Source organism: Alligator mississippiensis, chromosome 9 (assembly GCF_030867095.1).
Source record: "Alligator mississippiensis isolate rAllMis1 chromosome 9, rAllMis1, whole genome shotgun sequence".
NCBI lineage: Eukaryota > Metazoa > Chordata > Crocodylia > Alligatoridae > Alligator > Alligator mississippiensis.
The window spans coordinates 49,564,347-49,592,233 of NC_081832.1; the positions used below are offsets into that span (position 1 = coordinate 49,564,347).

A 27,887-nucleotide genomic window follows, 5' to 3' on the forward strand; every position below is an offset into this window, starting at 1 on the left:
TACCTCATCTAGTGCACCAAATGCCCTGATGGAAAATATGTAGGAGAAACCAAACAACAACTGTACACCAGAATGAATGCACATTGAAAATCTATCAATGACAAGAATATCCAATTACCTTTGCGTGCACATTTCTCACAAGAAAACCACTGTATCTGAAATCTCTCAGTTCTAATCCTGAAAGGGAATTTACAAAATACCTTTAACAGATGAGCCTATGAACTTCATTTCATCAATCTACTGGATACAAAAAATTATGCACTAAGTATTAGGGCTGTGTGAAACTTTGGTTGCTGATTCGAGTTGGAGGAGATTCGGCCTGATTCGGTGGCTGAATCTCCATATATGAATTGAATGAGGAGACCAATAAAAAGGTCTGAATTGATTTGGAGAAGATTTGAAGATTCAGGCAGTTCCTGATTGCCACCTCAAGGTGCTGGACCCGGGCTCTGTGCTGGTAAATAGGGAGTGGGGTGGGGTGGAGCTGAAGGAGAGGGGAGGGGACCATGGGGGCACCCCTGCCAGGCCCCATCCTGTGCCTGCTCCCCCTCAGTGCCCTTGACCCTCATCTGCTCTCCCAGCCCCATGAATGGCTGCCCCGCCTGGCCCCAGCATCCTGGCACTTCAAACAAACAAACAAACAAACAAACAAACAAACAAACAAAAAAGCCCTGCACTCACTGGCTGCTGCAGAGGCTGTCAGGGTCTCTAGGGGCTCATGGCAGAGCCGCTCCATGCAGCACAGCGCAGTGTGGACCAGCGCGGGGCAGTGGGAATCACCCTCCCCCACCCCATGCCTGGCAGGAGCCAGTGAGTGTGGGGCTTTATTGTTTTCTAAGTGATGGGATGCTGGGGTTGGGTGGGGCAGATTTAACAGGGCTGGGAGAGTGGGCAGGGAATGGAGCCTATTCGATTTGGAGATTCATCTGATTCGTCAGCGGCCGAATCTCTGAATCATATTCAGCCGAATCAATTCAGGACAGTGATTCAAACTACTGAATCGAATCACTGTCCTCCATATCGGCCAAATCCAAATCTGAAGCAAATACTAGCTGCTTCGCATAGGCCTACTGAATATAGACACTGGATTTATGACACATTATAACTTGCCTAACATCTGATTCCCCAGGTAAATTCTGCACTTTTTACCAGCTCTTCTCATTCCCTTCCCACCCACACTCCTGTCTCTCATCCTTTGACTACAGCTACATTCATTCTCCCTTCCTCTCCCCCACACCTCTCTCTCACCTACTCGCCATCCCAATTTACATTTTAACTGATTGGCTTTCTTGAATATGTACTGGCCTCTGGCTGCTTTACCACGCCATCCAAGAAGAGCACTGACCATCTGCAGATACTTCCTCAGCCTGCTAAAAGGTGTTTGTGCCTGAAAGCTTGCTAAGAATATTTTTTCCAGCTATTTGAGTTGGCCTAATAAAAGATATTGGATTTACCCAAAGAACCTTGTCTGAATTTACACTAGCCTTTCTTATATATAAGCAGAGGCAGAAACTTTGATCATGTAGGGTGGCCTCTGTCACAAGTTAAACCTCAACTTTCAATTTAGATGCTGATAGAGTAGTTGCAGATATCATTTCTCACACCAATCCAACAGCAACATTAATATTACTATAGTATGTTCCATTGCTCTTCACAAGAAGCCATCCTATTGACAGAATATCTTTCGTAGATAAGATACCATGTAGAAGCTAATTCATATATCATATATGAGGACAGGAAGTGAATTTATCAATCCAAGAATTGCAATTTTGGGGGGACAGACTTCAATACAATAAATAGTTTCAACATCCACCGTGCATATATTTCCATTGCCACATTATGAAGACCCATATCTTTCAACTATATAATCTGAAAGTTTTGTTTGCTGGTTTTCATCTGTTCATTAAGTACCTATTGCAAGTCAATGTCTCTGTTTTTTCACCTCTTTAACTACTGTTTGGCTACTTTCCACTAGCAAGAAAAAAGAAGAATCTCATTTTACAAATGTTGTTGTTGGCCTTTGAATTTTAGCCCAAAACAATTTCCAGAATTATTTCCAAAGCAGGATGCGTAATCAATACCTAAAATACCAAATGGATTTTACCTGCAGTTTAGATCATGATTTTCTACTGCTTATCTCTTAACTATGTACCTTTGAAGATGCCAGAAAGATGCCTTACACTTTGTAAGCAAGTTGGTGCACTGGCCCCTGTGCAGGCAGACTTTTCCCCTTTAAAAGTCCTTCCAAAAGTCTAAACAATAGACTGTAAGCAATAGTGCCTGCAGCCTTGCTGTCTGAGTTTTCTCCCTGGGCAGCCCCCCACTTATCATAATATTAAACAATAACCCATCAGCCAAACAAACAAGTAAATGAATAAATATAACCTTTAGCTTTTACACAGGTGGCAGGAGAGGGCCCTTTTGCTCTAGCCCTTCCTAAATGCAAGTTCCTCTAGGTTTCAGTCTACTTAGAACCAGCAAACTAGTCTTTTCCTAGGTCAGGCTGTTTGATATTTCTCCCCTTGAGCTTTCAGCTGCCTACTAATCACTTACAGTTGGGTACCTACTTCAGGCCAATCTGCTTCCCTTAGTGGGCCACACCACCCTGTCATACACATGTGAAAACCAGTACATAAAATTTAATGAATCAACCCTATACATAGGTCTTAGTAGCATGTTATGACCTAGTTTAAGCACTAGATGGCATGTAAGTCCCCTATTTGGTACTCTATGAAACTCATAATTTAACTTGTCAGGGCTCTGCAAGATAATTTGAGATCACAAATTGGAACTTGCTTTATTTGTGATTTAACTTAAATGTCTACTTTACCAACAAAACCCTATGGAAGAAGATTATTTTTTCACATTTTTGATGCTAAAATTAACGCAGAAGTTAAAATGAACAGGAATGATCCAGGGGTGGGGTTTTTCACTTGGTACCTGGAGTAATCATGTTCCAAGGCATCTGATCATACCTTAGGCAAGTTACATCTCTCAAGTTACTTATTTTCAGTTCCCAACAGTAAAACGGGAAGTAACCCTGTATTTCATTTATAAATAGCTTGTGTAATTCTTGTTGGTTAAGACATTCTTAAAGATATAAAGAGATAGTTAAGAATATAAACAATGCCTCTACACCACAGAAATTATGCCCCAATATCAAGTTCTAAAAGCAAACCCAAAAAGAAAAATGGCCATTATAGTCATTACTAAGAGGGCTTGTCAGTGTCTTGTGATTAAAAATGCTTTACACTGATCTTAATAACAAAACTGAAAACAGGACCAAGACCCTAAAATAGGTGTCTGTCGCTCAACTGTTTAACTTTGTAGATAAGACCTATCTTCTCTTGTATGTAAGTGCTGATTTTCAAAGTAATGGGCTTTTATTATCTTACCACCCTTAAAGTCAAGCCATGTTTCTGAATTGTTACCTTTTGTGGTGTATTATGTGTTGTTTCTAAATTCATAAATCCCAGAAATAAAAATCTAGGTCAATGCACACATTCAAGATTCAATACCTCAGAATGAACACACATCTCAACTGAATCTAGCTGAGCCTGGCAGAAGCCTATCCAGTTTCTGTCCAGTTACAAGAACTGACTGCATTTCTCAGGGTTTTTTTTTTTTAATATTTCAAAGTCTTGCAAAACTGTATATAAATATTTTGCATAGATTTAATTAAATTTGCATCCAAATAAACCAATGCTTGATCTATGGTACTGACTATGCCTGTCTTTATCCTGTACTTCAGCTCTGAAACTTTTTGGCTCTGTTTACAGTTATGTTGGCTACAAATGTCCAACTTGGGATCCTTAAAATTCTAGTTTATTAGGCAGATTGAAACACTGTAATCATAAACCTTGGGGCTGGTCCCCACACACACACACATGCACACATGCACACACATACATACACACAGTAGCAGGCTACAGAGTTAGGTATACCTATCCTACAAGCACTGGAGTCTGTCGTTGAGGCTTCTTTCAGCATGGTGTTATCTTCCAGAAGGGGGTCGCCGGCTGGTCCTTCTGGCTGCACAGGTCTGGTTGAGTTGGAGATCGAGAGGGCGCTACTGAGGGTCACTTTTCACTGCCTTTTATCTGTCCTTGGCAGACTTTGGTGACTCCCCAGTTTTCAGGTTTGCCCAATCCAGGGGTCATTGACCCTCGTGGGACTTCCCCCCCCCCCCCCTCGGTGGCTACTGGACGGCATCTGTCAGCCCCAGGGGTCATCCACATGTACATGCAGGTTTGGGAGTCCATTGATGAATTTAGAATAGGGCTCTGGGAGTGGTTGATATGGAGATATTCAGCCCAAAAGTTGGTCTCTGGCATTGATTAACTCAGGCCAGGGCTTCTAGCCCTTGATGAGTGACGTTTAGAGATTTCCCAGTTGTTACATTGTCTTCTATTGAGTTCTTCCATTGGTTGATCTGCAGCTTCCAGGTGATAATTGCTGTCTGCTGCTACTGTGTTCCACATTCAATCAGGATACACATTCAATCACTGATTCACTCACTCTTTCAGGGGCCAGCCTGATACAAGGAAGAGCAGTTTGATTCCTGCCCTTGTTAACATTGTTACAATGTATAATTTACTTATGAAACTAAACACATTCGGTTGAAAGTTGAAAGGTGAGGAGTATAAAATATAAGCTACAAATGCCATGGCACACAAATAGATAAAAATACCAAACTACAAGGGGAGATACAAAATGCACACATACACATTTTAAAACGCAATTCCTTATCTTAAAGTGAAAGAGAGAGGAAGGAAGAAAAGGTAGAAAAAGAGAAACATATCCAAAGAGGGGAGAGCAAATGCAGGCAAGAGAAAAAGGGGGCTTTATGCTACAGTTACACAGTATCCACGGTTAACCTAACACTGGTGTATACTTTGAGTCTTCAAGTTGCTGAATCCACATAAGCCCTAAGCAAGGAAATGAATAAATATAACCTTTAGCTTTTAAAATATAAAGCCACCATTCATAGTTAATATTGCTAGAAGCCAGACACAGATTGGTCCCCATCTATAGTATGGACAAGGTTACAGATGGAACCCAGTTAACTTGTCACTGTATTCATACAACTCCTACTGTACTCACTAGCAACTGTACAAACTAATTATTCCATCAATCATACTCCCTGACTTTTTGTATTCAGTTTTGGGCATCACATTAGCAGAAAGATATTGCAAAAGAGAAGATGCTGCGTCCAGTTCTGGGTGCCACACTTCAAGAGGGATGTGGCTAGCATTGAGAGGGTCCAGAGGAGGGCCACTTGCATGGTAAAGGGGCAGCGGGTCAGGACCTATGAAGAGAGGCTAAAGGGCCTGAATCTATGCAGCCTCCACAAGAGAAGGCTGAGAGGGGATCTGGTGGCCATTTATAAACTCACCAGGGGGGACCAGCAGAAATTGGGTGAAGCCCTGTTTTCTCGGGCACCACTGGGGGTTACTAGGAATAATGGCCACAAACTGTTAGAGAGAAGGTTCATCAGGAGACATTACTTTATGGTTAGGGCTGCCAGGCTCTGGAACGGACTCCCAAGGGACGTGGTACAATCTCCTCCCCTGGGGATCTTCAAGAGGAGGCTAGACAGAGATTTGACTGGGGTGTTATGACCCCGGCACTCATTCCTGCCCAGGGCAGGGGGTCAGACCTGATGATCTGTTTAGGTCCCTTCCGACCCTAAGCACCATGATACTATGAAACTAAGGGTAAGCAAGCGATTACTAGACAGCGGAAAGAAACTGATAGATAAGAAAAGTTACAGGTCATCACAGAAGTAGAGTTCCATATAGTGATTATGAAGGGATAGCTAGAAATATGTAACAATATAAAGATATCCAACTGGTGTAAAAAACAAGGATTCTTTAGTGTGCGTTGTATTAATGTTTGTAACATAGAATAAAGGGGATTACATTAAGAAAGGGAAAATTATGACAAATTCAAAAAACCCTTCAAGTCAGATGCAACTGAGGATGGAACAGTGGAGGAAGAGCGGAGGAAGATCTGTTAGTTGGAGAGTATTAAAACTAAATTGGTCAAAAGAAAAAAGACAAAATGTCCAACTCTGTAGGGTTGTGGAGTTTTACTTCATGTTAATTTAAAGATTTATGAGCTTCATGTGTGCAATGAGACAGCTCTGGAAAAATGAAAATGTAAACCAATGTGTTGTGGAAAAAGTCATTATGAAAGCAGTTAGACATGAGTTCCATCTTCCAATAAGGTCCATCCACGATGTAATCTTCTGCCTTCCTCAGACAGGAAAGAGAGGGTGGAAAGTGTTAATGCTTTTTTAACCCTGAAGAGCGTGGGCAGTATGGGCTTCCTTTTTGAACTGTCAGCTCCAAAACACTAAGAATCTCAAGTACTATTTAAACCAGTGTAGCTATAACCAATGGGCAATTTCATTGTTAGCCTATATTTGTAAGTACTTGAAGAGTTACCCTCTAAAGTGAAGTTCATTATCAGTGGAGGTTTTTCAGATAAAAAGCTATAAAATTATCTCAGTCTAGTAACCAGTAATAGTTACTATGAGTAAATTGGTTACGTTCCCACTCCAAGAAGAATACTACTACTGGTGAAATATCCAGTAGTAACCAATTAACACAGTGGTGATGTGATTATCAGGAGCTGATACTAGGGATGGGAGGGTGGGGTTGCGGGGACAAGGTTTCTGGCAGGGAACTGAAACAATGCCAAATTAAACTGTAGTGGTGAATTATCCGACAGGCTAATTAACTAGAGTTTACTGTATTTCTCACTTTTAAGGGACTGCAGGTCTTCACAAAAGGGTGACATTCTGAGATGCAAAATTCATGCAACATAGCATACTGTGAAAGGGATGTTATCTTGTACTCTCCTCTCCTGAAGACTTCACATGCCTTTTTCCTTCTTTTTTGAAGGTTCTTCACTTCTCTTTGCTTGTGGACATACAAAATTTGAGTGGGTTTGGGGATGTGACTGATCAACTCTATTTCCCCTTCTACTGCTTTCTACTTGCCCCATCTCATTCATCCACCCACTATTGTTTCCACAGCTATCGCTCGGACTACCTCTCTCAAGGATCAGTCTATGCTCCTTCCTACCAGTTAAGCCCTCCAAGCTGCCTTAGCCACCAACCCCTCTGGGCCTGCTTAGATCCTTCAACCTTTCCTTCTCTTCCCAGTACTTAAATCCACTCTTTAAATCTCCTCTTTAATCCTTATTTTGGTTACAATATCCTGCCATCATGGAACTCAACCTGGTCTACTCACCTTTTCACTAAGGTCCAAAGATAAAGACGAGTCAGATAGGTGAGGTGAAAGGGGAAGAATTATTATTGTGAGGAACAACAGTGACTACAGAGAAATAGGGAGAGAAGACAACAAAGTAGCTATGGAAATGGTGAGAGGGCAGAAATTATGAGTAATTAACTGAAATCTAAAGCTGGAAATAAAGGAAAAAATATATCTTTTATTTCAGTTACCACGTGACTGAATACCCTGTCCCACATTGTAATGGTGGGCAGTTGACACACACACACACACAGACACACTGTTCACACTGGGCGGGCAACCTTTTTATCTGAGCAAGTGACCAACATTTTCCACTGATAAAATACAACAGGAAATTGCATGATAAACAATTACATTAATGCAAAAATTTGGATGAAAATTTCAACAGGAAATTCAATATTATGTTTCCCCAGCAGCCTGTATTTGTCTATGATGTCGTATGCATTTATCAAAACGAACAAACCACTATTCAAAGAAAAAAACCCAGACATCTTTACACAGATCAGGTGTAACATTTTTTCAAAATGTGTGAAGTGTGCAGGTATACATGACAGAGGTATACTGTATAGCAAACACTATTCCTACTCAGGCCCATAAACTACCAGACCTCATCCCTGTCACTAAACCATGACTGGATAATACTTCTACAGCACCTTGTATCAGCATGACTTTGGGAGGAAATTCTGTTTTGGGGCAAGGGGAAGGGAGAATAAAGTAAATTTTCTCAAAGTATCTTTTTAATGGAATGTGTTTAAAGCCGCTAGGAAGTTTGGATTATCAGTCTCAGTAAGGAAGCTGAAAGTGGGAAGTGTAGATGAGTTAAAGGAACACAGTAGGATCAATTTATCATAACTCTGGGGTCTGTCACATAACCCCTATCATCTCATGCAGAGGTATAATGGGACAGTTTTGCACCCTGGGCAGCAGTAGCATACAAGGCAGAAGCTACAACTGAGCTGCTAGCAATATAACAACCTAGAGAGCAGCAGCAATGGCTGCTGTTTTTGCACACTCCTGAAGTCAATACCTCAGGTTGGTTCCCTGGTTGCCCGCTTTTAATTAGGCTACCAATCTCAGAATTCAATACTTTATTGCTCAGGCTCAGGGTGGTGACCACTAGGCCTGCATATAAAATGCAGGAGAAATCATTACAATTTAATTTTAAAAATTCATTTAAACCTGGAACTTCTAAATATTTCCTCCGGTTCTAATTATGACTTTATATCACTGAGGTACTGTTTATGTATTGACTCCATAACTATATCTGAGCATCTATCCTCATGCACAAATGTAACACTAACTTGGTACTGTACCCTTGTGTATAAAAAATACCATACGCTCAGACTATGTACATATGATTGTAGAAAATACATGGAACTATTTCAGAGACTACTGCTAAGAGCTTGCATAACTGCATGAGCCAGAGGAATTTGTTTTATGTGTTATTTTACATGTTATTATTTTTACACGTTAGAAAGGTAAGGGAGTATTTATTAATATAAGTAGTTAATCTGTCATCTGGGGTGACAAGAAATGCAAAAGAAAGTTCCTTTATGTAGGTATTTCCTCATTTTTTTAGGTATCGCATGGCTACATTTGCACTTAAGCAAATTTAACTCAAAAGCAACAGTCTTTTTCAGGAATCCTCATGTATATACATGCACACAATACAGAGTCTAGGTACCAGTATATTTATATGGGTATCTCATGTAAATACACAACCCTTCCCACTTAAATTCAGATGAAAAGGGCTCATACAGATTTCACTTACATGCAGCAGGCAGAATATTTTAAACATGTTATTGCGCTTCCTTGTTTACTTATTTAGATTCACATATAAAGGAAGTGGTAAGCCTGACTAGCTGACAAGTTTTCTGAGAAGAGACCATTTTGTACTGAGAGGAAGCAGGGGCTCTCTTGAATGCTCTTACACCATAATTCAGAAATAAGAAGTCAGTATTTAACAAAAGAAGTTCTGAGCATGTATTAGGCAAGGAGATTATTAAACTTGCTGGAAGTGGTCTCAGACAAGAAGTCTATGCTGTTTCATCAATACTCTTGGCATGAAAATTCTGTAACCTCCTAGGAAATTAAAACTAAAATGGATTTGCGAAACATTCCTTATCGCTCAGATGTGGCTGCTTGGAACCCAGATGAACTAGCAGAGTACTTTAAAACAGTAAGTTTCACTGTGTTTTGCCCTCGAATAGTTGAAAAACAAATGACTGTAACATACTTTAAGCATGTGTGTGTGTGTACATACACACACACACATATATATAGTATGTATATGTATAGATATAGATATAGAACCCTGGGGAATCCTTCTTGATACCTCCTCTCAACTAGACATAACAAGTCTATAGATATAGATATAACCTGTCTATATATATAGATATATATGTATTACATGTTATGTCTAGTTGAGAGGAGGTATCAAGAAGGATTCCCCAGGGTTCTATCCTGGGTCTGGTATTGTTTAATATCTTCATTAATGATTTGGATGACAGGACTGAGTGTGTGCTTAGCAAATTTATGGATAACACCAAGCTTTGGGTGGAATTTCAGACACTCTGGAGGGCAAAGCTAGAATCCAGGATGACCTGGACAGACTGGAGAAATGGTACAGAATCAGTCAGATGAAACTGAACAGGGACAAGTGCAATGTCCTACACTTGGGACAGAATAACTGCATGCACAAATACAGACTTCATTACTGTAGGCTTCAGTAGTGCAGAGGCTTCAGTACTGCAGAGAAAGACCTGTGGATTACAGTAGACCATAAACTGAATATAAAGCAACAATGCGCCCTCATTACAAAACAATCCAACAGTATCCTGGGTTTGTATAAACTGGAGTATCACTTGGAAATCAAGAAAAGGGATTCTTCCACTCTATTCAGCAATAGTGAGAGGATTTACATAAATTAGTGTGCCTAGTTTTGGGCCCTGCACTTCAAGAAGGATATGGACAGTTTGAAAAGAGTCCAGCGCAGGGCAACAAAATTGATCGGGGCCTTGACAGACCAGACTTATGAGAAAAGATTGAAAAAAGTAGGGTTACTTAGCCTGAAGAAGAGGAGCCTGAGGTGGGATGGGGTGGGAGGGAGGGGGTGAAATTTGATCACAGTCATGGAATATCAGAAGGGCGATTATAGAGAGGATGGATGTAAATGGGCTCTTCTCTGGGGCTGTAGGGGACAGGACTTGGAGCAATGACCCCAAATTGCAGCAGGGGAAATTTAAGTTGGAGATTAGGAGGAACTTTTTGAGTACAGGGGTGTTCAGGCTTTGGAACAGGCTACCTAGAGAAGTCATGGAATCTCCATCCTTGGAAATGTCAAAAGCAGGTTAGACAGACACTTGGCAGAGATAGTTTAGTCAGAGATGATCCTATTTTGTGCAGGAGTCTAGCCTAGATTACCTTATGAGGTCCTTTCCAGCTCTACTTTCCTATGAGCCTACTCAGATGCACAAACGCACATTATTTAAAACAAGAGCACAATCTGTGGCACAAATAATTTCAAATGATCTTTTAGAAATCAAAACATGCCCCATAAAAAGTCATTGTATTCTATATTGATCTCATGAAGACTTTTTTAAATTCTGAAAATATATATGTTAAATTAATAGCAAAGAAACTAATAGCTTCTAAAGGAAGCAAGAAAAAAATGCTTTGTAAGGATGTCTCATTTAGTTTGGTGCTGTAAAAATTATACGCTTAACACAGTAACTCTAGTTTTAAAGGTAGAAAAGTGTTAAATGTTGGTCATATATGGTGTCTCCAGTAAGCTAATTCCTGTATCTAAATATCTTCAGTTTTAGGACCCACTATAAACTTGAGTGCATTATAAAACTGTGTTATAGCCTAGAGCTCAATTTAAAGCTATAGTACCTTGTGTTTGCTGGACTATAGGGAAAACCTGACAGGAACCCTGACACAAAGTGTTTCAGTATTTGTACTGCGATTTTTGGAAGCCTACAGAGTGTTAGATTCTTAAATTCACTAAGGATTTGCTACTCAGATCACTTATGCTCCTTTAAAAAGCCAGCCTGGAAATCCACATACCTAGCCTTTTAATGACCATAAAATGAAGCCTGCTTCTTTGTCAGGCAACACTCCCAATTAGTTCCGTAAACTTCCTTGGGACTTTCCATATGAATAAGTACTGCTCTGTCTAAGCAAGGGCGGCAGACTATTTGCCCTAGAGATTTATTCCAGTGCTTTCAGTAGATATTAATTCCCAAAGACAAATATATTTTGCTGTCTCACAACAGAACAATTCATAACTATATTTCCGCTGCTTTTTTATAAAAAAATGGAAGAAAAATTCTTGGAAGTTTTGATTCAAATAAAAAGGAGGGCAGCTTCAGGATCCAAGTGGACCTGTTCCTCACCCCAGTTCCCCCACGTATCATGTTCTCCACACTATTTCCTTAAGAGAGAGGGCCTTCCTCAGAATTCCTAGGCAGAATTTTTTAGCTACAGTAGCATTTCCTGTAATGCACTAGGCCAAAGGAGTGGAAGCCTCAAACCCCTCATTGCTTATGACCTCTTTCAGCTTAGCACTCTATAAAAAAAATTATAACATAATGGGCCAAATTCACTGCTGCTTTACATTCTGTGGAATCTTCCTGGCACTGGTGAGTTTGAACAGGGATCATATGAGTAGAGAATTTGGTTCATTCATGTTAAAAATTATATCTTTTCTCTTCCACGTATTTATTTCTCTATAGCTCTACAACGTTCCCTAATTTTTAATATTCAGCAGAAATATCCATCTGTGCTTCCATTTTAGCTAAGAATTACATTTACAAAAAAAATGAAATAAAAATCCAAAAACTTCCATCTGAAATTATAAACCAGATTGACCTAAATGTTTCTAAGGAGTTTCAAACCATATCAGCATACCTGGTCCAGTTTCAAGTGGACACGGACTAAGCTTGAAGAAATCTGTGCCAACTTAAAGTTGGTATCATGCAAAATTCATGGTTTCAATAGCTTTCATAGGTTGTCATTTGGGAAATTGGGGCAAGTTAGAAACTAAAATGCAAAACAAGCTTCAAGTGTAGTAGCCAAGAAACACAGATGAAAATTAAAGTAAATGTTTACAGGACCTCCTGAGAAGTGAAACTGCTAACTTGTTGCAAAGCTTTAGTTTCAAGTGTAGTTTTCTTCTGCTTGGCTGCATGAAAAAATATAACCAAGATCTTGAGATATTTTATATGTAATTCTAACCAAGAACTGGATTTAAATTTAGGTTCAACAGATTAATAAGGCGCCTCTATACATGCAGGTAAAGGCTCAATGGTCTCTAAGGCATGATTCATGCAATCATGCCTTCTGTCATTCGACACATGCATGGCAGGAAGCACAGTTGTGGGATTGTGCATTAGATCTTATTGAGCCTTATTGCTAGTGCAGGGGGAGCCTGAACTGGTCTGCCCCTGCACTGGCAAGAAGCAAGGTCCTGTGGCTGGGAGCCACACACCCCAGTTAGGATCGCAATCTCCCCACCCCAGAAGCTTACTTCCTCCGGGTGATTTCACCTGCCCCAGGGGTTCAGGAAACCCCTAAGGCAGGGGGAAATAGTTCCTGCAGCGATCCCCCAGCAACAGGTGTTTCCTGCACTCCCAACCCCTAGGAATCATGGCAACCATGATCCCCAGGGCCCAGGGGTTTCACGGTAGGCATGGTACACCTCTACAGTTGAGAGCCCTATCAGCTAACAGGGCTCCCAGCCACAGAAAAGACCCTGCTACACATGCAAATTAAAGATCAGTAACAACCAGCTATAAACTAGTACACATTTTTGAGGTCTAACTTTATAGATGACTGGAGTTTTTTATTGCGTGAGAGCTACTTTGCATGTGTAGCTGGTCCCCAGGTAATTGCACAATTAATCCATTAATTACACAATACTTGTAATATGTCGAGGGGCCTAAGAAAAACATACTGGTCCATGGCATGTTATATGATGATTCACTGAAGGCTATAGTAAAAAGGCTAATTGCGTTATGCACAGAAGTGTAAAGATGTTTTTGATATTTATACTAATTATTTGGCCAATATTACCATAGTATCTGAACATCTCACAATCTTTGATGCATTTATCTATAAAACACCTCTGGAGGAATGTGAATTATAATATTGCCAGGCCCCACTACAAAAGGAAGTAGTAAATGGGATATTTACTACTCGTTTGACTCGTTGCAGAAAAAAGAGAAACATTCATGTTTGTAAATTTAAAATTTAATATTTAACAAGGAAATGGATTTTTAGTTAAAGGAAATACCTTTAGGAATATAAGTTTAAGTTCCAGGCCTACAAATACTTCCTACCATGTGCACTACACATTTAAAGCCTTAAGCAATATCACTGTAGCCTGTGTCATGACAGTAAACACAATGCCAAGGAGTAATTATTTGAGGAACTGAGTCCTTAAATTATATAGAGTTTATATAATAACATGAACCTCAAAATGCTTTATAAGATCAGGGTACCACTTCTGCAAACCCTTACATATACAAGTAACTGGAACTCACTCACAAAGGTAAAAACTCTTCCATGGGTAAGTATTTTGAGTATTAGCTCTTGTAAAGGTGGTGTTACAGGCTACCTTTAAACCATGCTAAAGGCACTTAAAATGAAGAGTCCATGTATTAAAGGGTGTAAAGCTGTGCTAAGTACCCTCTAAGGATTTTAAGGTTACACCACTTTGTGTTGTCTTTGAACTGTTCTATCTAGCCAGAGCTAGGGTATTGTTAGTCTGCTCCAGTGAGATAAAGGCCATTTACAGATGAGTTCAACATTTTCTAAATTGTGTTAACTGATTTGCATCACACAGTTTGAATCAAATTTCAATTCAAATTAAGGGTTAATGGCTGAACATTGACCATCACATCAGGGAGCACTGGCCATACACAGTCTAAACACTTAACAGTCCCTTAACAGAGGTTGGAAATAATTAGGAGATAATAATTAGCCTGCTACATTATTGCAATTATGTGCTGTCTCAGAAGCTGTAATTGACCTGATACTTAGCTGGGTGAGGTGTTATTGGCACATTTGACTTTATAAAGGTGTTACTTTTGTGTCTGATAGTCAGGGACCCAAGTATTTTTTTGCCCTGGAAAAATGTGGTAAAACTTGGATTTTCTCATTTTAAGAAGAAAAACCTGAAGAAAAACATGGGAAATGGTGGGTTTCCCAATTTGCAGGCTGGCAGAGGTTTCAAGTGGGAGGAGTGTGGTCAGGCAGGGGATGGCATACACATGTGCACATCCACACATGCATATGGCCACCTGGCAGCCTGGAGAGCAGGTCCCTGCAGGTAAGTCTGGTGGCGGGGAGGTGTGGAAGATTGGGGCCCACATCGTGAGAGAGGGAGGGAGTTGGACAGAGCAGGGCAGGACTAGGGATAGGGCTGTATGCATGGACTTGGGGCCCAGGCCATGTGTGGCTGCAGAGCTCGTGTGGGGAGCAGGATGGGGCCATGGGTGGCTTCTTTGGGGGGTGGGAAGGGCTGGCTCCCCACCACTGTACACTCTCCCAGGGGAGACATGGGGGGGCATGTGCCCCCCAGATATGTGCATAGTGCAGGGACAGGTGCAGACTAGCCCCTGCGGGCTTGGGGCTCCCTGTCTGTACGATCCAGTGGGCAGGACCCAGCATGGCAGGGCAGAGTAAAGTGAGGAAGTTCAGTGCTGCTGCCATGAGTTCTGCGTTGCCATGATGAGGCACCCCTCTGCCCACAGCAGTGGGGCTGGCAACATGGAGTTGTGTTCTCCATGGCTGCTGGGTGGTCAGGGTGCACCTTGCAATGGTATTACAGAGATCCCAGCAGCGGCACAGTGCTTCCCTACCCGGCCCCACTCTGCCCTGCCATGCCAGGGGGCCACAGAAGCCCTGCCTGCGGGGCCACAGAAGCCCTGGGATGGGCAGCAGGGTGGACAGCTCGAGTCTGCAGCAGGCAGGCCACACTCACCCCCACCTTCACAGACTCTGCTCTAGGCATGCTGGCCACGGGGGAGGGGGAGCCAGGCTCCACACTCCACTCTGCTATAGCAGCTGGTGCCTCCTTCAGCTGGCAGCCAGAGCTCAGGTGCTGCTGCAGGGGCCAGGGGGCTGTGGACCCGGGTCCCTGGCCCTGTAGCTCTGGTAGCTGGGGCCCCCTGCTGCATGGCTGGGGAGCTGTGGGTGGGGAGGGAGGAGCACCAGCAGGGCCAGGGGGTTGTGGCTTGGAAGTGAGGGGCTGGGACCTGTGTCCTGGTGAGCGAAGGGAGCAGGGAGATAAAAAACCATGGTAAAAAACCCGAAATCAAATGCTAAAATTTATAGGTATTTAGAATTAATTTTATTATAGTGATTGAGGCACTGGTAAGCTATCAAATTGCTTTAAAATTGTAAATATATCAATAAAACATTGTGTTCAACTGGTAACTATATATATTAGACTAATCTAATGTACAGTAAAGTGTCACCATCTACATGTGCACTGGACTTACTGCATATTAAATTAGAATGGCATGTATTACATACATGCCATTTGCTAATACCAACACATACAGCGGTGCATTAGGTAATGCACAGTAGTGCACAGGTAGATAATGACGAGAAACAAAATTGTCACTGGTCAGCACAAGCAGCAGGATGCCACTGCTGCCTGGCTAAGTCCTGATGTGGTGGTAGCTGTGCTGGCTGCAGGGGCAGTTGTCTCCTAATCCCATGCACATTGGGACCCATCCTGATGTGCATGGTACTAGGAGAGCTGTGCTGGCTGTAGGGGCCTCCCAGCTCTGTGCTCATCAGGACCCATCTGACGTACATGAGGGTGGAAGACAGCTGCCCCTGCAGCTGGCACAGCTCTCCTGGCCCTGTGTACATAGGGACTGGCCCCCATTCACTCTGTCAGCTCCTGGGCTGGCACCTGAGGGAGCCTGGACCCCCTACCCTGGCTACTTTAGAGGGGCACAGCAAGGCAGGAGCAGTCCTGGACAAGGCTACACCCCTTGGGTGAAAATCTGTGCCTGACATGGTATATGTGTAGATGCGTTCATGGCCACATCTTATTGCACCTTGTTTTACTGCATAGTAACCTTACTGAGCATTAATTGCATATGTAGACACACTGATTGGGTATGATCCTAGCCCACGTGGTCCCATACTACTGACTCGAAGGACCCCTGAAGGCCCAATCCAGTCTCCTGAACTGGGGGGCAGGCATGTACTCCTTCCCTCAAAGGGCTAATCCTCTGCTCCAGATCCAGGCAGCTGTCCCCCAGCCAGGAGAGTATGGTGGGGGGGGGGGGGCAGGGAGAAGAGTGGCCTTCCTCCCCAGTTTCCTCCTGTATTCTTGGATGGGAAGAGGAAAAGGGATCCTACTGCTGAGCATGGTGAGAGCATAGAGCCCAGGGAGGCATGCTTCTACAGGGTCCACATGGACAGGATCCGTGCTGTCACCAGAGTTAATCACCAGCAGCAGAGCCAGTGGCAGTGCGAGTAATGGAGTTCAGATAGGCATTCTTCCCTGGACTCCGTGCTCTTGCTGTTTAACCTCCAGAGCTCCACTCCTAGAAGAGGGATAGAGTCCTGGCTTCTGGCCACACCCTTGCTCACTAGGGCTGTGCAAAACAGCACCGTTCTATTTTGACTTGCGTTTCAACATTTCGATGGAACAGAATTTCGTTTTGAATTTCATTTTGATTTGAAACCGTGGTTCCCTTTTGTTTCATTGAAACAGTGATGCTGTTTCAATGCTTTTTCAAGTTTCACCCATTGGCTATAATGGGGAAGCTCGAAACAGCCTCTCTTATCTGGCAGGCTGATCTGGGGCCCACAACCCTGGGAGGGCTGCGGGGACTGTGACAGTCCACCCAGGGTTGGGGGTCCCCGATCTTCCTGCCAGATGAGGGATGGAACCCAGGTGCTGCTGCCTGGGACTGGTGCCAGCATGTCACTGGTCCCAGGCAGAAGTGCATGCCTTCTCTCATCTGGCAGGCAGATCTGGGGCCGCAACCCCAGGAGGGCTGCGGGTGCTGTGCAATTGGGCTCAGTTCCCTTCCCCAGCCTGATGGATCGCAGCATTGGGGAGGGGAACTGAGCAATCTGGCTTGGTTCCCTTCCACACCCCAGTGGATCGTAGTGCTAGGGAAGGGAACTGAGTGATCAGGCTCAGTTCCCTTCCCCAGCCCAATGGGTCATAGCGTTGGGGAGGGGAACTGAGTGATTGGGCTGAGTTCCCTTCCCCAGCCTAATCCTAGTGCTGGGGAGAGGAACTCAGCTGGATCACTTCGAAACTCGAAACGTTTTGAAACTTTCAAAACATTTTGACTGGCCTTGTTTTGCTTCAAGGCTGTTTCGGGGCCCTTTGTTTAATTTTGATTTCACTGTTTCAAGTTTGAACTGAGTCTAAATAGTATTGAAATGATACAGCTGGCAAAATTCCTCACAGCCCTACTGCTCCCTAGGCCCTCTAGTAGAAAGTCACAGTTGTGCAGGTCACAGATGGCATTAAACCATAACCTGTGAGTGCTCTGAAACTATTTCAACACAGTCCATGGGTGACTGGTGCCTCCTGGGTCTGTGGGGGCACCAGATCACCAATGGAGGGGGGATCCCCCAGAGGCCAATTGCCGACCAGGGTGAGGTCCCCCAGAGGCCAATTGCCGACTGGGGGTGTGTGGGGGATGGGGAGTCCCCCAACGGCCGATCACCAAGTCAGCAGTGAAACGGGTGAAACCGGAAGTGCGCTTCTGGTTTTGTAGCTGGAGCTTCCAGGGGGTGCATGGCTGATCTCTGGGGTGCATGTGCACTTGCATGTACTCCCTACACATCAACAGTGACACAGCCTAACACACCACAGATTTAGAGTGGTTTAAAGATAACATGTAACAGCACCATAGCAATATATTAGTATATGGCTTAACTATGTTTCTTACAATGGATCTACATTAAGAAGTCCTTCTAGGAACTTAGTAGCTGGGTAATCCCAGCCACACAGGGCAAAATAGGTGGTTGTTCAAAGGAATTGTTATCTGAATGATTTGCTATGGTCTGGACAAACCCCTAGCCATGCAAGGATTTAGAGTTCAAAGGCAAGCGATGATCATATATGGGCCTGTTGCAATGTTCAGATAGGAAAGCTCCCTATCTGTTAAAATGAGAACAGTGTTTAACCATATAAAGTGCTTCTCTCACAATATGACAGTTCTGTTCAAATATAATGTTTTGGGCACCATCTATAAATATACACAGTCACTACATTATCCTCGTTCTCATCTCATCTCAAACGCTTCTTTGTCATCATGCTTACAAAATATTCAACACTGGGTAGACAGCTGGTACACACAGGTGCTGCTTTGATCACAACCATTCTTTGTTACCTTGTATTTCCTACCGCACCTGACTTTTGTACTCTCATCGATTTTCTCACCTTCTGGTTAAATTGTAAACTGTTTTGCATGGAAACTACCACAACAGAGTCTAGAACCATGCCCCAAACATTACCATGAAAGATGTCATAATGAAGAAGAAATTAAGGATGTTTACAAATAATTTATATGTTCTATTTCAGCTGTCACTGTATTCATACAACTTCTACTGTGTTCATTTGAAACTGAAGGTTTTGTTATAAGGGTGCTGAATGTTTATGGTAGCTATCAGAATATACTTTTTCCACACTTTTCAGGGTTTGAGCATACTTCCCTGCACTGGCCTAAGAGAAACACAGTCTTCTCAGAGCATCAAGGTTTTGTCAGACAAAATTATTGGTAGTAGTGTAATGAGAGCATGGCAACCAGGGCAGCTGCTCCAGATGCTGACTTAAGGTAAGGTAAGGGGCATAAAAATATCAGCACTACCACCCTAGCCATATGATTATGCTGGAAGCACCGCAGCAGCCAAGAGTCACTGCTGCCCCCCACATCCAACAGCTTCAGGTACTATGGCTGCTTTATTATGCCTCTGTTATTGGAGACTCTTTAAGTGGGCATGGAAAGTAGTTGCTTCTGTTTTAAAATCTGTAAACACAATCAGTCTAGGTAGCCTTTTCGTACAAAACTATATGCATGTCTGGGTATACTATTTAAGCACAGACCATGATAGGTGCAGCACAAATCTTCACTATTCAAACTGGGAGCAGAAGAACCCATTGTCTGCAGTTCTGCCTGGCCTTTAGTGGTTTGTCTTGGTTGGGATTTAAAGGTTACTTTCCAATTTACACGTTCTAACCAACATCTTTATTATAGACAAAGCAATGCACACTGCTGCATGTGCTGAAGAACTTCACCAAATACAAAGGAAACAAAACATTTCCTTGAACATGTGCACAGCTACTAGTGCTTTGCTGCATTTGTGCTTTAAACCATTCTCAGATTAATTCTCAGACATTTTTTTCTTCCTTCATAGTTAAAGTACAAGGACTGTGAGAAAGTTGTCAGAAAGTACAACATAAATGGACAAAGATTTTTGGTAAGTAAGACTATTCAGTATCATGAGAAAAATGTCACATGGTTTTCCTTGGGATTTGTATTGGGAGTGCTTTTGTTGGGATGATCTCTGCATTAGGTCTTGCCCATGTCCCATGGGGATGGGCCCCAGAAGTAACTCATCACATGGCCATATATCTACTATGCTCAGCTGCTTTCTGGCAGTGAAACTGCTGATTAAAATCCACCAAAGATTCTTCTTTGAAAACAGGACATTGAGTATCAAGAACCCAATAATAGTGCTTAGCTTACAAATGTGTTGAAACTAAAACTGATGGTGCACAGCTTCAATATTTTCCTTTCCAGAACATAATTGCTTTTCATATATTGGCAATAATAATCTGCAGTTTATCAGATTTCCAATAGCTACCATTATACAGAATTAGGTGGTAGTGGACTGCACAAGTTAGCATTCTTTTGGAGACATATATGCCAAGGGCTTCTACTTATGTCATGATAGTTAAAAAAAAAGTATTATTTCCCCAAACAGTATGCATACTCAATGCTTTGTTAAAATCATAACAAACTAACAGATAAGATCCAAATCAGTATGGTTGCATAGGGATTAATGATTTTTACCTCCTAAGGGCCTAGCTTAATATTTTTTTTTAAATGGCAAACCATTTTTCTCATTTGTACACCTATCATGGTCTAGTCTGAATTCCAACTCGCTGATATGTAGCTTAGCATTTTTATTTTAATGAAAACTCTCTGTGGTGCAGTTTAGAAACCAGAATACCCTTGAACCCCTGTCTCCCTGGGAAGGGAAAAAAAAGACAGCAGAATTTCCAAGCCAAAACTGATTCTACACTTCTGTAAATGCCCACATAAAAAAGACAGTAATATAGAAAGGAAGCTATTCTGCCCATTGATCAAACAACCTACAGAATCTAAACCCCCATTACTTTTGAATATCTGTTGCTACCATAAACATAGGGATTATTTAATCAGGAAATCTACAATCTCTAGAAATGGTAGTATCCCTTGTGGTGATATTTTTATTTGAGAGAGAGAAACAATAGAGATTTGACAGCAGGATCTAACTGTCATTGACTATCTTCTAGAGAAAAGTTTATACTCAAGATATCATACATTTCTAAACGAATTGTTGGCAGCCTCTACTTCAGGGGCAGGCAATTATGTTGGCTGGACGGCCACTTATGAGTTCTGGTGAGCTGTTGAGCCCCACCCTTGGCAGTTGCCCTCCCTCCTGGTTGCCACCTTGGGACCAAAAGTCCTGCCCCTAACTCCTGACCTTTGTCATCACAAGTCCCTCCCCTTGCTCCCCAGAAGTACGCCTTTTGGGAGGGGTGGGTTGCCATCTTGGAACCAGGAAAAAAACCAAATCATACACTAAAAGTCAAACACCTACTATAACATATTTTTAATTTCATTACAAAAAATATTTGCCATAATTTGTGTTTGTATAGTGGCTATACAGATGATTGCATAATAGCTCAAAATAGTCTTACTTTTGTATATTGTGTGTGAGAGTTGTGGGGATGGGGGGTGTATGGTGGTGTGTAGGGGGTTGTGAGGTGGTGTGGCTGTGTGGGCGGAAAATAGGGTATCTTGGGGGGTTTATATGAGGGAGGGTTGTGGGGGCAGGGTGTGGGTGTGTGAGGTTTGTGGGATGTGAGGGAGGGTGGAGGGCTGTGGGGACCCTCCTCAGCTCCTCCATGGCATACAGCCCCCACTGGTAGCAGCAGCAGCAGATGTGGACACTCAAGGCTCCAGCCACCACTGCACATGGGGGTGAGGAGTGCAGCCTTGCTGTCCACCTCTATCACAGGGGTTCCTCGCATGCATGTGCAGCTCCATGCTGTGCATGTCCCAGGTCTGCAGGGAAGCAGGGGTTGGGGCTCCCCTCCACTTCTACCAGAGTCCCAGGACCTCCACAGTGGTGGGGAGGAGGGGTGGGAAAAGGCAGCCAGCTTCTGTCCGGAGCTTCCCTTGGAGCTTCCCGCGAGTGCAGAAGCTGAGCATGTGTGTGGGGAACTCCCACAATAGAAGCAGCCCTACCAGGCTGCACTCCTCGCCAAAATGTGCAGCACTGGTCAAAGCTGTGCACTGCTGGGCGCCATCACCTGCACGGGGCATAAGCACCCTGAGCACCCATTGCCTACTGCTGCTGCTGGGAGTGGGGGCTACGTGCCACGGAGGGAGTGTGTGGGGGGGGCCCTACACCTCCCTCACACTTACACCCTGCCGAGATGAGCTCCACACTGCTGCCAGACCCCTGGGTGTGGACTCTGTACTGTCACCAGCCCCAGCCCCATTCTTCCTGCCCCCACTTTGATTCCATTAAAGTATTCAGTCAAAGGATAACTAAAAATCCTGTATTTAAAAAAATACTTTTGCAATAAAAACTTATGTTTTGTAGGTTTCAGCTAGTATTGCATAAATCTCCCTGGTTTCAGAATTTGTTGCAAGCATACAACTCCTACCTCAAGCAAAGCTCAGCCTTCTTAAGGGTTTCACATTGAAACTGTGCAAACTTCACATCTTCACATGAGTTTGCTGTGTAACCACAAGAAATGTCACATTAATTTAGCTTGGAGCTTTAAAATTTGTTCAAATTTCAGATTCATAGCAAAACTAAATGGTGTAAGCCTATGTGGAGCAAATTGGGGTGAACCCCTGAGGACCTAAACCACCAGGTGTAGTACACCTCTACCTCCCAAAACCAAGCATTGCTCTTTGTTTAGCACACTGATTTATTGCTAGTAAAATGTGTGACTGATTTAAAAAGTGTTAAAAAAGGCATTTCCTATTCTTCAGCATTCTTTGGAAGAAGCAGAAAGTTCATATATTGCCAGAAGGAATGCCATAGACCTTCACTTGCTATGTGAATTGAGCCCACAAAGATGGGGGTACCATCTAAAACAGGGGCGGGCAATTATTTCAGCTGGCAGCCCACTTACTGAATGTTGGTAAGCTGTTGAGGGCCACATGCATAAATTTTTTTATAAGAGATCATTTTAACAAATTATAGTTAAAAACCAAATCATATACTAAAAATCAAACATCTACTATTAACATATTTTACAAAAAATATTTTTGCCCTGATTTATGTTTTTTTGAGTAGTATATATAAAGGTGAATGCATAATAGCTCAGAATAGTTTTACTTTTGTATATTGTATGTGGGGGTGTGTGTGGTGGAGGATATATGTGTGTTTGTGTAGGGGGTTGGGGTGTGTGGGGGGGTTGTGTGGTGTGTGTGTATGTGTTTCGGGGGAGGTGGGAGGTGGGGTGTGGTGGGGTGTGCATGTGTGGGGGAAGCTACCCACATGCTAGGTACTGGGAGCTGGCCAGGGTAGAGGGAGAGAGGAAAGGAGGGGGATCTAGGGGGTGCATGCAGCAGAGCTCATCTGGGCAGTGCAAGTGCAAATGTGGTCCACCTTCCGCCATCTGGCTCATGACTGCCCCCGTGGTGCTCTGCATGGGGCTGAGCCCCACCTGCTCCAGTCCGAGGTATCCCATAGTGTGCTTCTGCTCACACCCACCCCCAGCCCAGGTCAGTGCACACAGCTTCCCAGCAAAGGTGTTTTCAGTGTAGCCTTTCAGGTACTGCTCAACTTCCGCTACCTCAAGTGGTTCCTCCTCCTCCGTCTGCCCCTACTGCACCACTCCAGGCAGTGGGTAATAATAGGAAATGGCAGCGATGGCTATGGGGACATGTGCTTGGGACCACATGCCCAGCCAGGCAGGGGGGAGGAGGGGAAACTTCAGTCAGGCAGCTCCTGCCCCAGTGCATGGGGCTCCCACTCCAGCTCCTGGCTGCCTTCCACTCACTTGGCTTCTCACAAGTGCCTGCTCATTGTGCCTGGTGGGCAGAATGGGTGGAAAGCAACCACAAGCCAGAGCTAGAGTCCTATATGCTGGGGTAGGAGCTGTCAGGTTGCATCTTCTTCCTGCACCCCACATGGCCACTGCTGCTTCCCATCATTACCTCTTGTCCAGAGCAGTGCAGCATGGGCAGGAGGAGGAGCTGCAGGGGAGCTGAGCAGTATCTGGGAAGCTGCAGCCTCACTGGGAACAGCTCCATTGGGAAGCTATGCATGCTGGCCAGGGGCTGGGATTGGGAAGCTATGCATGCTGGCCAGGGGCTGGGGCTGGGACTGAGGCCAGCAGGGGCCACAGGCATGAGCACAGTGTGGGTTGCTCCTGGATGGATACAATCAATTGTGGGCATTTGCCTGTGGGCCAGATCCAATCAGTTGGTGGGCTGCGTCCAGCCTGCTGGCGGTATTTTGCCCACCCCAATCTAAAATGGTATTTAGCTTTTTATATTTTAATATTAAATACACTGGAGATTAATGAAACCAGTACACTGCCCAGGTATATCACTGACTGAGGACCAACCTCCAGCAAACAAGAGACAAGAAGGGAGAGGAAAGGAAACAATAAACATGATTTAGTATTAAAATGCTCATTTTTGTTTTGAGTTGAGTTGCCTGTATAAGCCCGGGGGTAATTTGGAAGTAGTTTCCAGTATGTTTGTAATTTTTTTCTTTGCCCTATGTTAACTTTGCAGTGTTCAGGGAGAGTTTTTATTTCATGTTCTTAGGTTCATCAGGCTCAGGTGTGGGGTGAGGCACCATTTTAAATCACAAACAAAGTAACAACAGATGGTCAATTCAGCAGAGCACCAGCACGGACACTATTCAACAAATTACCTAAGCACATGCCTAAATTTGAGCATTCACATAGATGTGCCGATTTCATATGAATACTTAAAAGTTTGGCACAATAATATTCTTAAATTTAGTTTCTAAGCACTGAACAGAAACTTAAATACATATCTGCTCTGTATTAGTTTCTTGCCTACAGAACAAACTATTAACTATAACTTATTTAAAGCTTCCATAATTCATAAGCTGTTTCACAGACAAGTTTGTAAAAAACTATTGTGTTTCTTTTTCAGAACATGTCTGAAAATGATATTCAGAAATTTCCCAAACTGCGAGTGCCGTAAGTAAAATTCAAAACAGTTACCCTCTTTCAAAACAGATATTAAACTGAAAGGATTGGAAATATACCATCATTTATTCTGAACAATATGCACCCAAATAAAACATTCACTTTGTTTTCAGAAGGCAGAATGTAGAAAGAAAGATTTTTTTTCCAGAGTCACAGCTGACTGCATAACAGAGTAACCTGTTCCTTGGAACATAGCGTGTCCAGGAAGCGTGGCATCCCAGGACACAACCTTAAGCCCCAGATCCTTGCAAGAGTAATAGTTAGATTATTACTTCTCTACTGTTTCTGATTCTTAAATAATTCCTGTAAATAAGATGTTGTTCCCAAAGTACAAGCCTCATCAAGATATTACCAACAGTGCACTTGCTCTTCAAGCACAACCGACAGTGCTCAGTCACTAGCTGTGGCTGTTAGCAGGTTAATGCAGGACTCCACCCCTTCAGCTTTCTGAGCCAGCACAAGTGGCACCCATCTTGGTATCTGCATGGCAAAAACAGTGTCTCCAGACTTGCTTCTTTCCCCTTGCCCATGGCAGGGGGTTGGACTTCATGATCTGCTCAGGTCCCTTCCAACCCTACCAACTATGAAACAGTTTCCCCTCTTAATACATGCATCCTGTTATGTGTGGTTGATTAGGGTGTAAAATTGCATATGCATGCAAGAAAATATGGTAACTCATAGATAAGCATGAGGTTTTAAAATTATATTTTTATTAGAAAAAAGGTATCAATGAATTCTGCTGTTTGTAGAATTTAATTATGAAAAATAAATGGTTCTATTGTGAAAAATAAATTATTCTATTGAGACTGTTATGTAAGATACCTCCTTTTTTTAGTTTGATAAAATAGTTTTGTTATTTGATCATTTTTTCCTCTCTCGCTGTTTTGATCACCTTGGCTTGCATTCTTTTTGTTTTTCTTATTTTACTTCTTTACTGAGGATGTTTGCAAAGGGGTTATTCTTTTCAAAGTCTATATCACAACACTATGCAGTAAGACAGAGTTTAAAAAAACCACTCAGTGTAGACAAAGATATATGACTGTCTTATGTGAATAATATATAGTCCATTGGTTCTGAGAGGGTAAATTATGTCAGTTGTGTTTTCTTTGCCCATTTTTCTCATTGTGTTTAGTGTGGCTACTTTCTGCTGCTCACAAAGGTATTAAGAACTAGAAACCCTGCAAAAGAACTCTAAAGCTCTGTACTCAGCTTGGAAAATTGAATAAAGATGATGATGATGATGAAAAAGTCAAAATAAATCTAACAGAAAACAAATGTATGTTTAAATACATCATTCTACACGGTACATTCTAATTCATCCCTTCACTCATACATCTTTTTTTTCTCCATTTAGATCACAAGTCTGTTATGGCCTTGCCATCTTACCTGACTGTTCACTGTATAATAAAATATAGAAATAATAAGATATTAGAATAATAATCCCAAAGTGTTCTTTTGACAAACACACAGAGAAAAGCTAAAGGAGACAAATATGTTCTAGCCATATTAATGCTAGAGCAAGTGTGTTAGGTCATTATCAATTCTGATTGTCCATCAAACAGGCTATAAAGTTTCTTTTCTGGGTTCAGTAACATATCAAAAAGGGACAGGAATCATTTCCTACCTTTTAAGTCATGAAAAAAAATCAAAAAGAAGACTGAGTCATCTAGCTATTTCAGCTCCATTATCGTTATAAATATGCTCTCTGAACCCCACTGACATAGTGTGCAAGTGTTTAATGGTTTTCAACGTGTTTATTTTCAAGTGAAGTCAACCACTGATGCACAGAGAGCTGTGTACTATGCTAAGTGTCTCAAAGGAATCATGAGATAGATGAGGGAATTGAAACTGGGTCTCTCAGAACATTGATTTAATTATTAGACTATCCTTTCTCCAAACCTACCTGTTTTTTGTTGGGGGGTTTTTTTAACAAAATGCCCCCAGGATCAGTGCAAGCCAGAGATAAATGCATCAGCAGTCAGAGGATAGGTAGAAGTTAATCCCATGCAAAGAATTGTCTCGGATGTTAATTTTTTTTTTCCACACACCAATTTTAGGCAGCCATTGCTCAGTTCAAAAGGATTCTTCATTTCTTCAATATGTGTTTCATAAAGCATAAGAACATACAATACAGTATTGCTAGTAAGCACTTGAAACTGATCTTAATGAATGGTATTGTCTTGAGAGAGATGATTGATTCAGGGACTTCAGCTGTGTAGGTCACCTCAGAAAGAAAGAAGAGTATACACTCGTATATAACTATGCCAGTTTATAGAATCATGGAATCATAGAAAATTAAGGTTAGACGAGACCTCGGGAGGTCATCTAGTATTCTAGTCCAATCCCTTGCTCAAAGCAGGACCATTCCCAACTAGATCATCCCAGCCAAGGCTTTCTATAGCCAGGTCTTAAAAACCTCTACGGATGGAGTGTCCACAACCTCACTGGGTAACTAGTTTCAGTGTTTTATTAACTTTCTAGTGAGAAAGTTTTTCTTAATATCTAACCTAAACTTCCCTTGCTGCAGCTTGAGACCATTGATCCTTGTTCTGTTGTCTGCCACCATTGAAAACAGTCCAGCTCCATCCTCTTTAGAACCACCTGTTAGGTACAATTGAAGCCTGCTATTAACTCCCCCCTCAGTCTTCTCTTCTCCAGAATAAATATGCCCAGTTCCCTCATCCTCTCCTTATAAGGCATGTGCTCAAACCCCTTAACCATTTTTGTTGCTACACACTGAATTCTCTCCAATTTGTCCACATTCTTTCTGGGCAGGGAAGGACGGACTGGATACAGTACTCCTGATGTGGCCTCAACCAGTGCAGAATAGAGGGAAATAATCACTTGCCCAGTCTGCTGGCAATGCTCCAACTAATGAAGCCCAGTATGCTGTTAGCCTTCTTCACAACAAGGGCATGCTGTTGGCTCATATTCAGCTTAATGTCCATTGTAACCCCAAATCCTTTTCAGCAGAGCTCCTGCTTAGCCAGTCAGTCCTCTGCCTGTAGTGGTGCATGGCATTTTTCTGTCCTATGTGCAGGGCTTTGCACTTGTCCTTACTGAAGCTCATGAGATCTTTTTTGGTTCAATCCTCTACTTTCTCTAGGTCTTTCTGAATCCTAACCCTATCCTTC

The 27,887-nt window shown here is 42.6% G+C and overlaps 1 protein-coding gene across 1 annotated transcript in view; it reads left to right on the top strand.

The window, feature by feature from the left end:
* Positions 1 to 9,153: 9,153 nt before the first annotated feature.
* The window catches only part of LCP2 (lymphocyte cytosolic protein 2), a 57,738-nt gene continuing 39,004 nt past the window's right edge, over positions 9,154 to 27,887 (top strand). Inside the window, exons 1-3 of the mRNA XM_006271965.3 lie at positions 9,154 to 9,459; positions 19,689 to 19,751; positions 24,698 to 24,744. Of these exons, the coding sequence (XP_006272027.1) occupies positions 9,382 to 9,459; positions 19,689 to 19,751; positions 24,698 to 24,744 (188 nt within the window). The 5' untranslated portion in view covers positions 9,154 to 9,381. The remainder of the gene's footprint in view (positions 9,460 to 19,688; positions 19,752 to 24,697; positions 24,745 to 27,887) is intronic.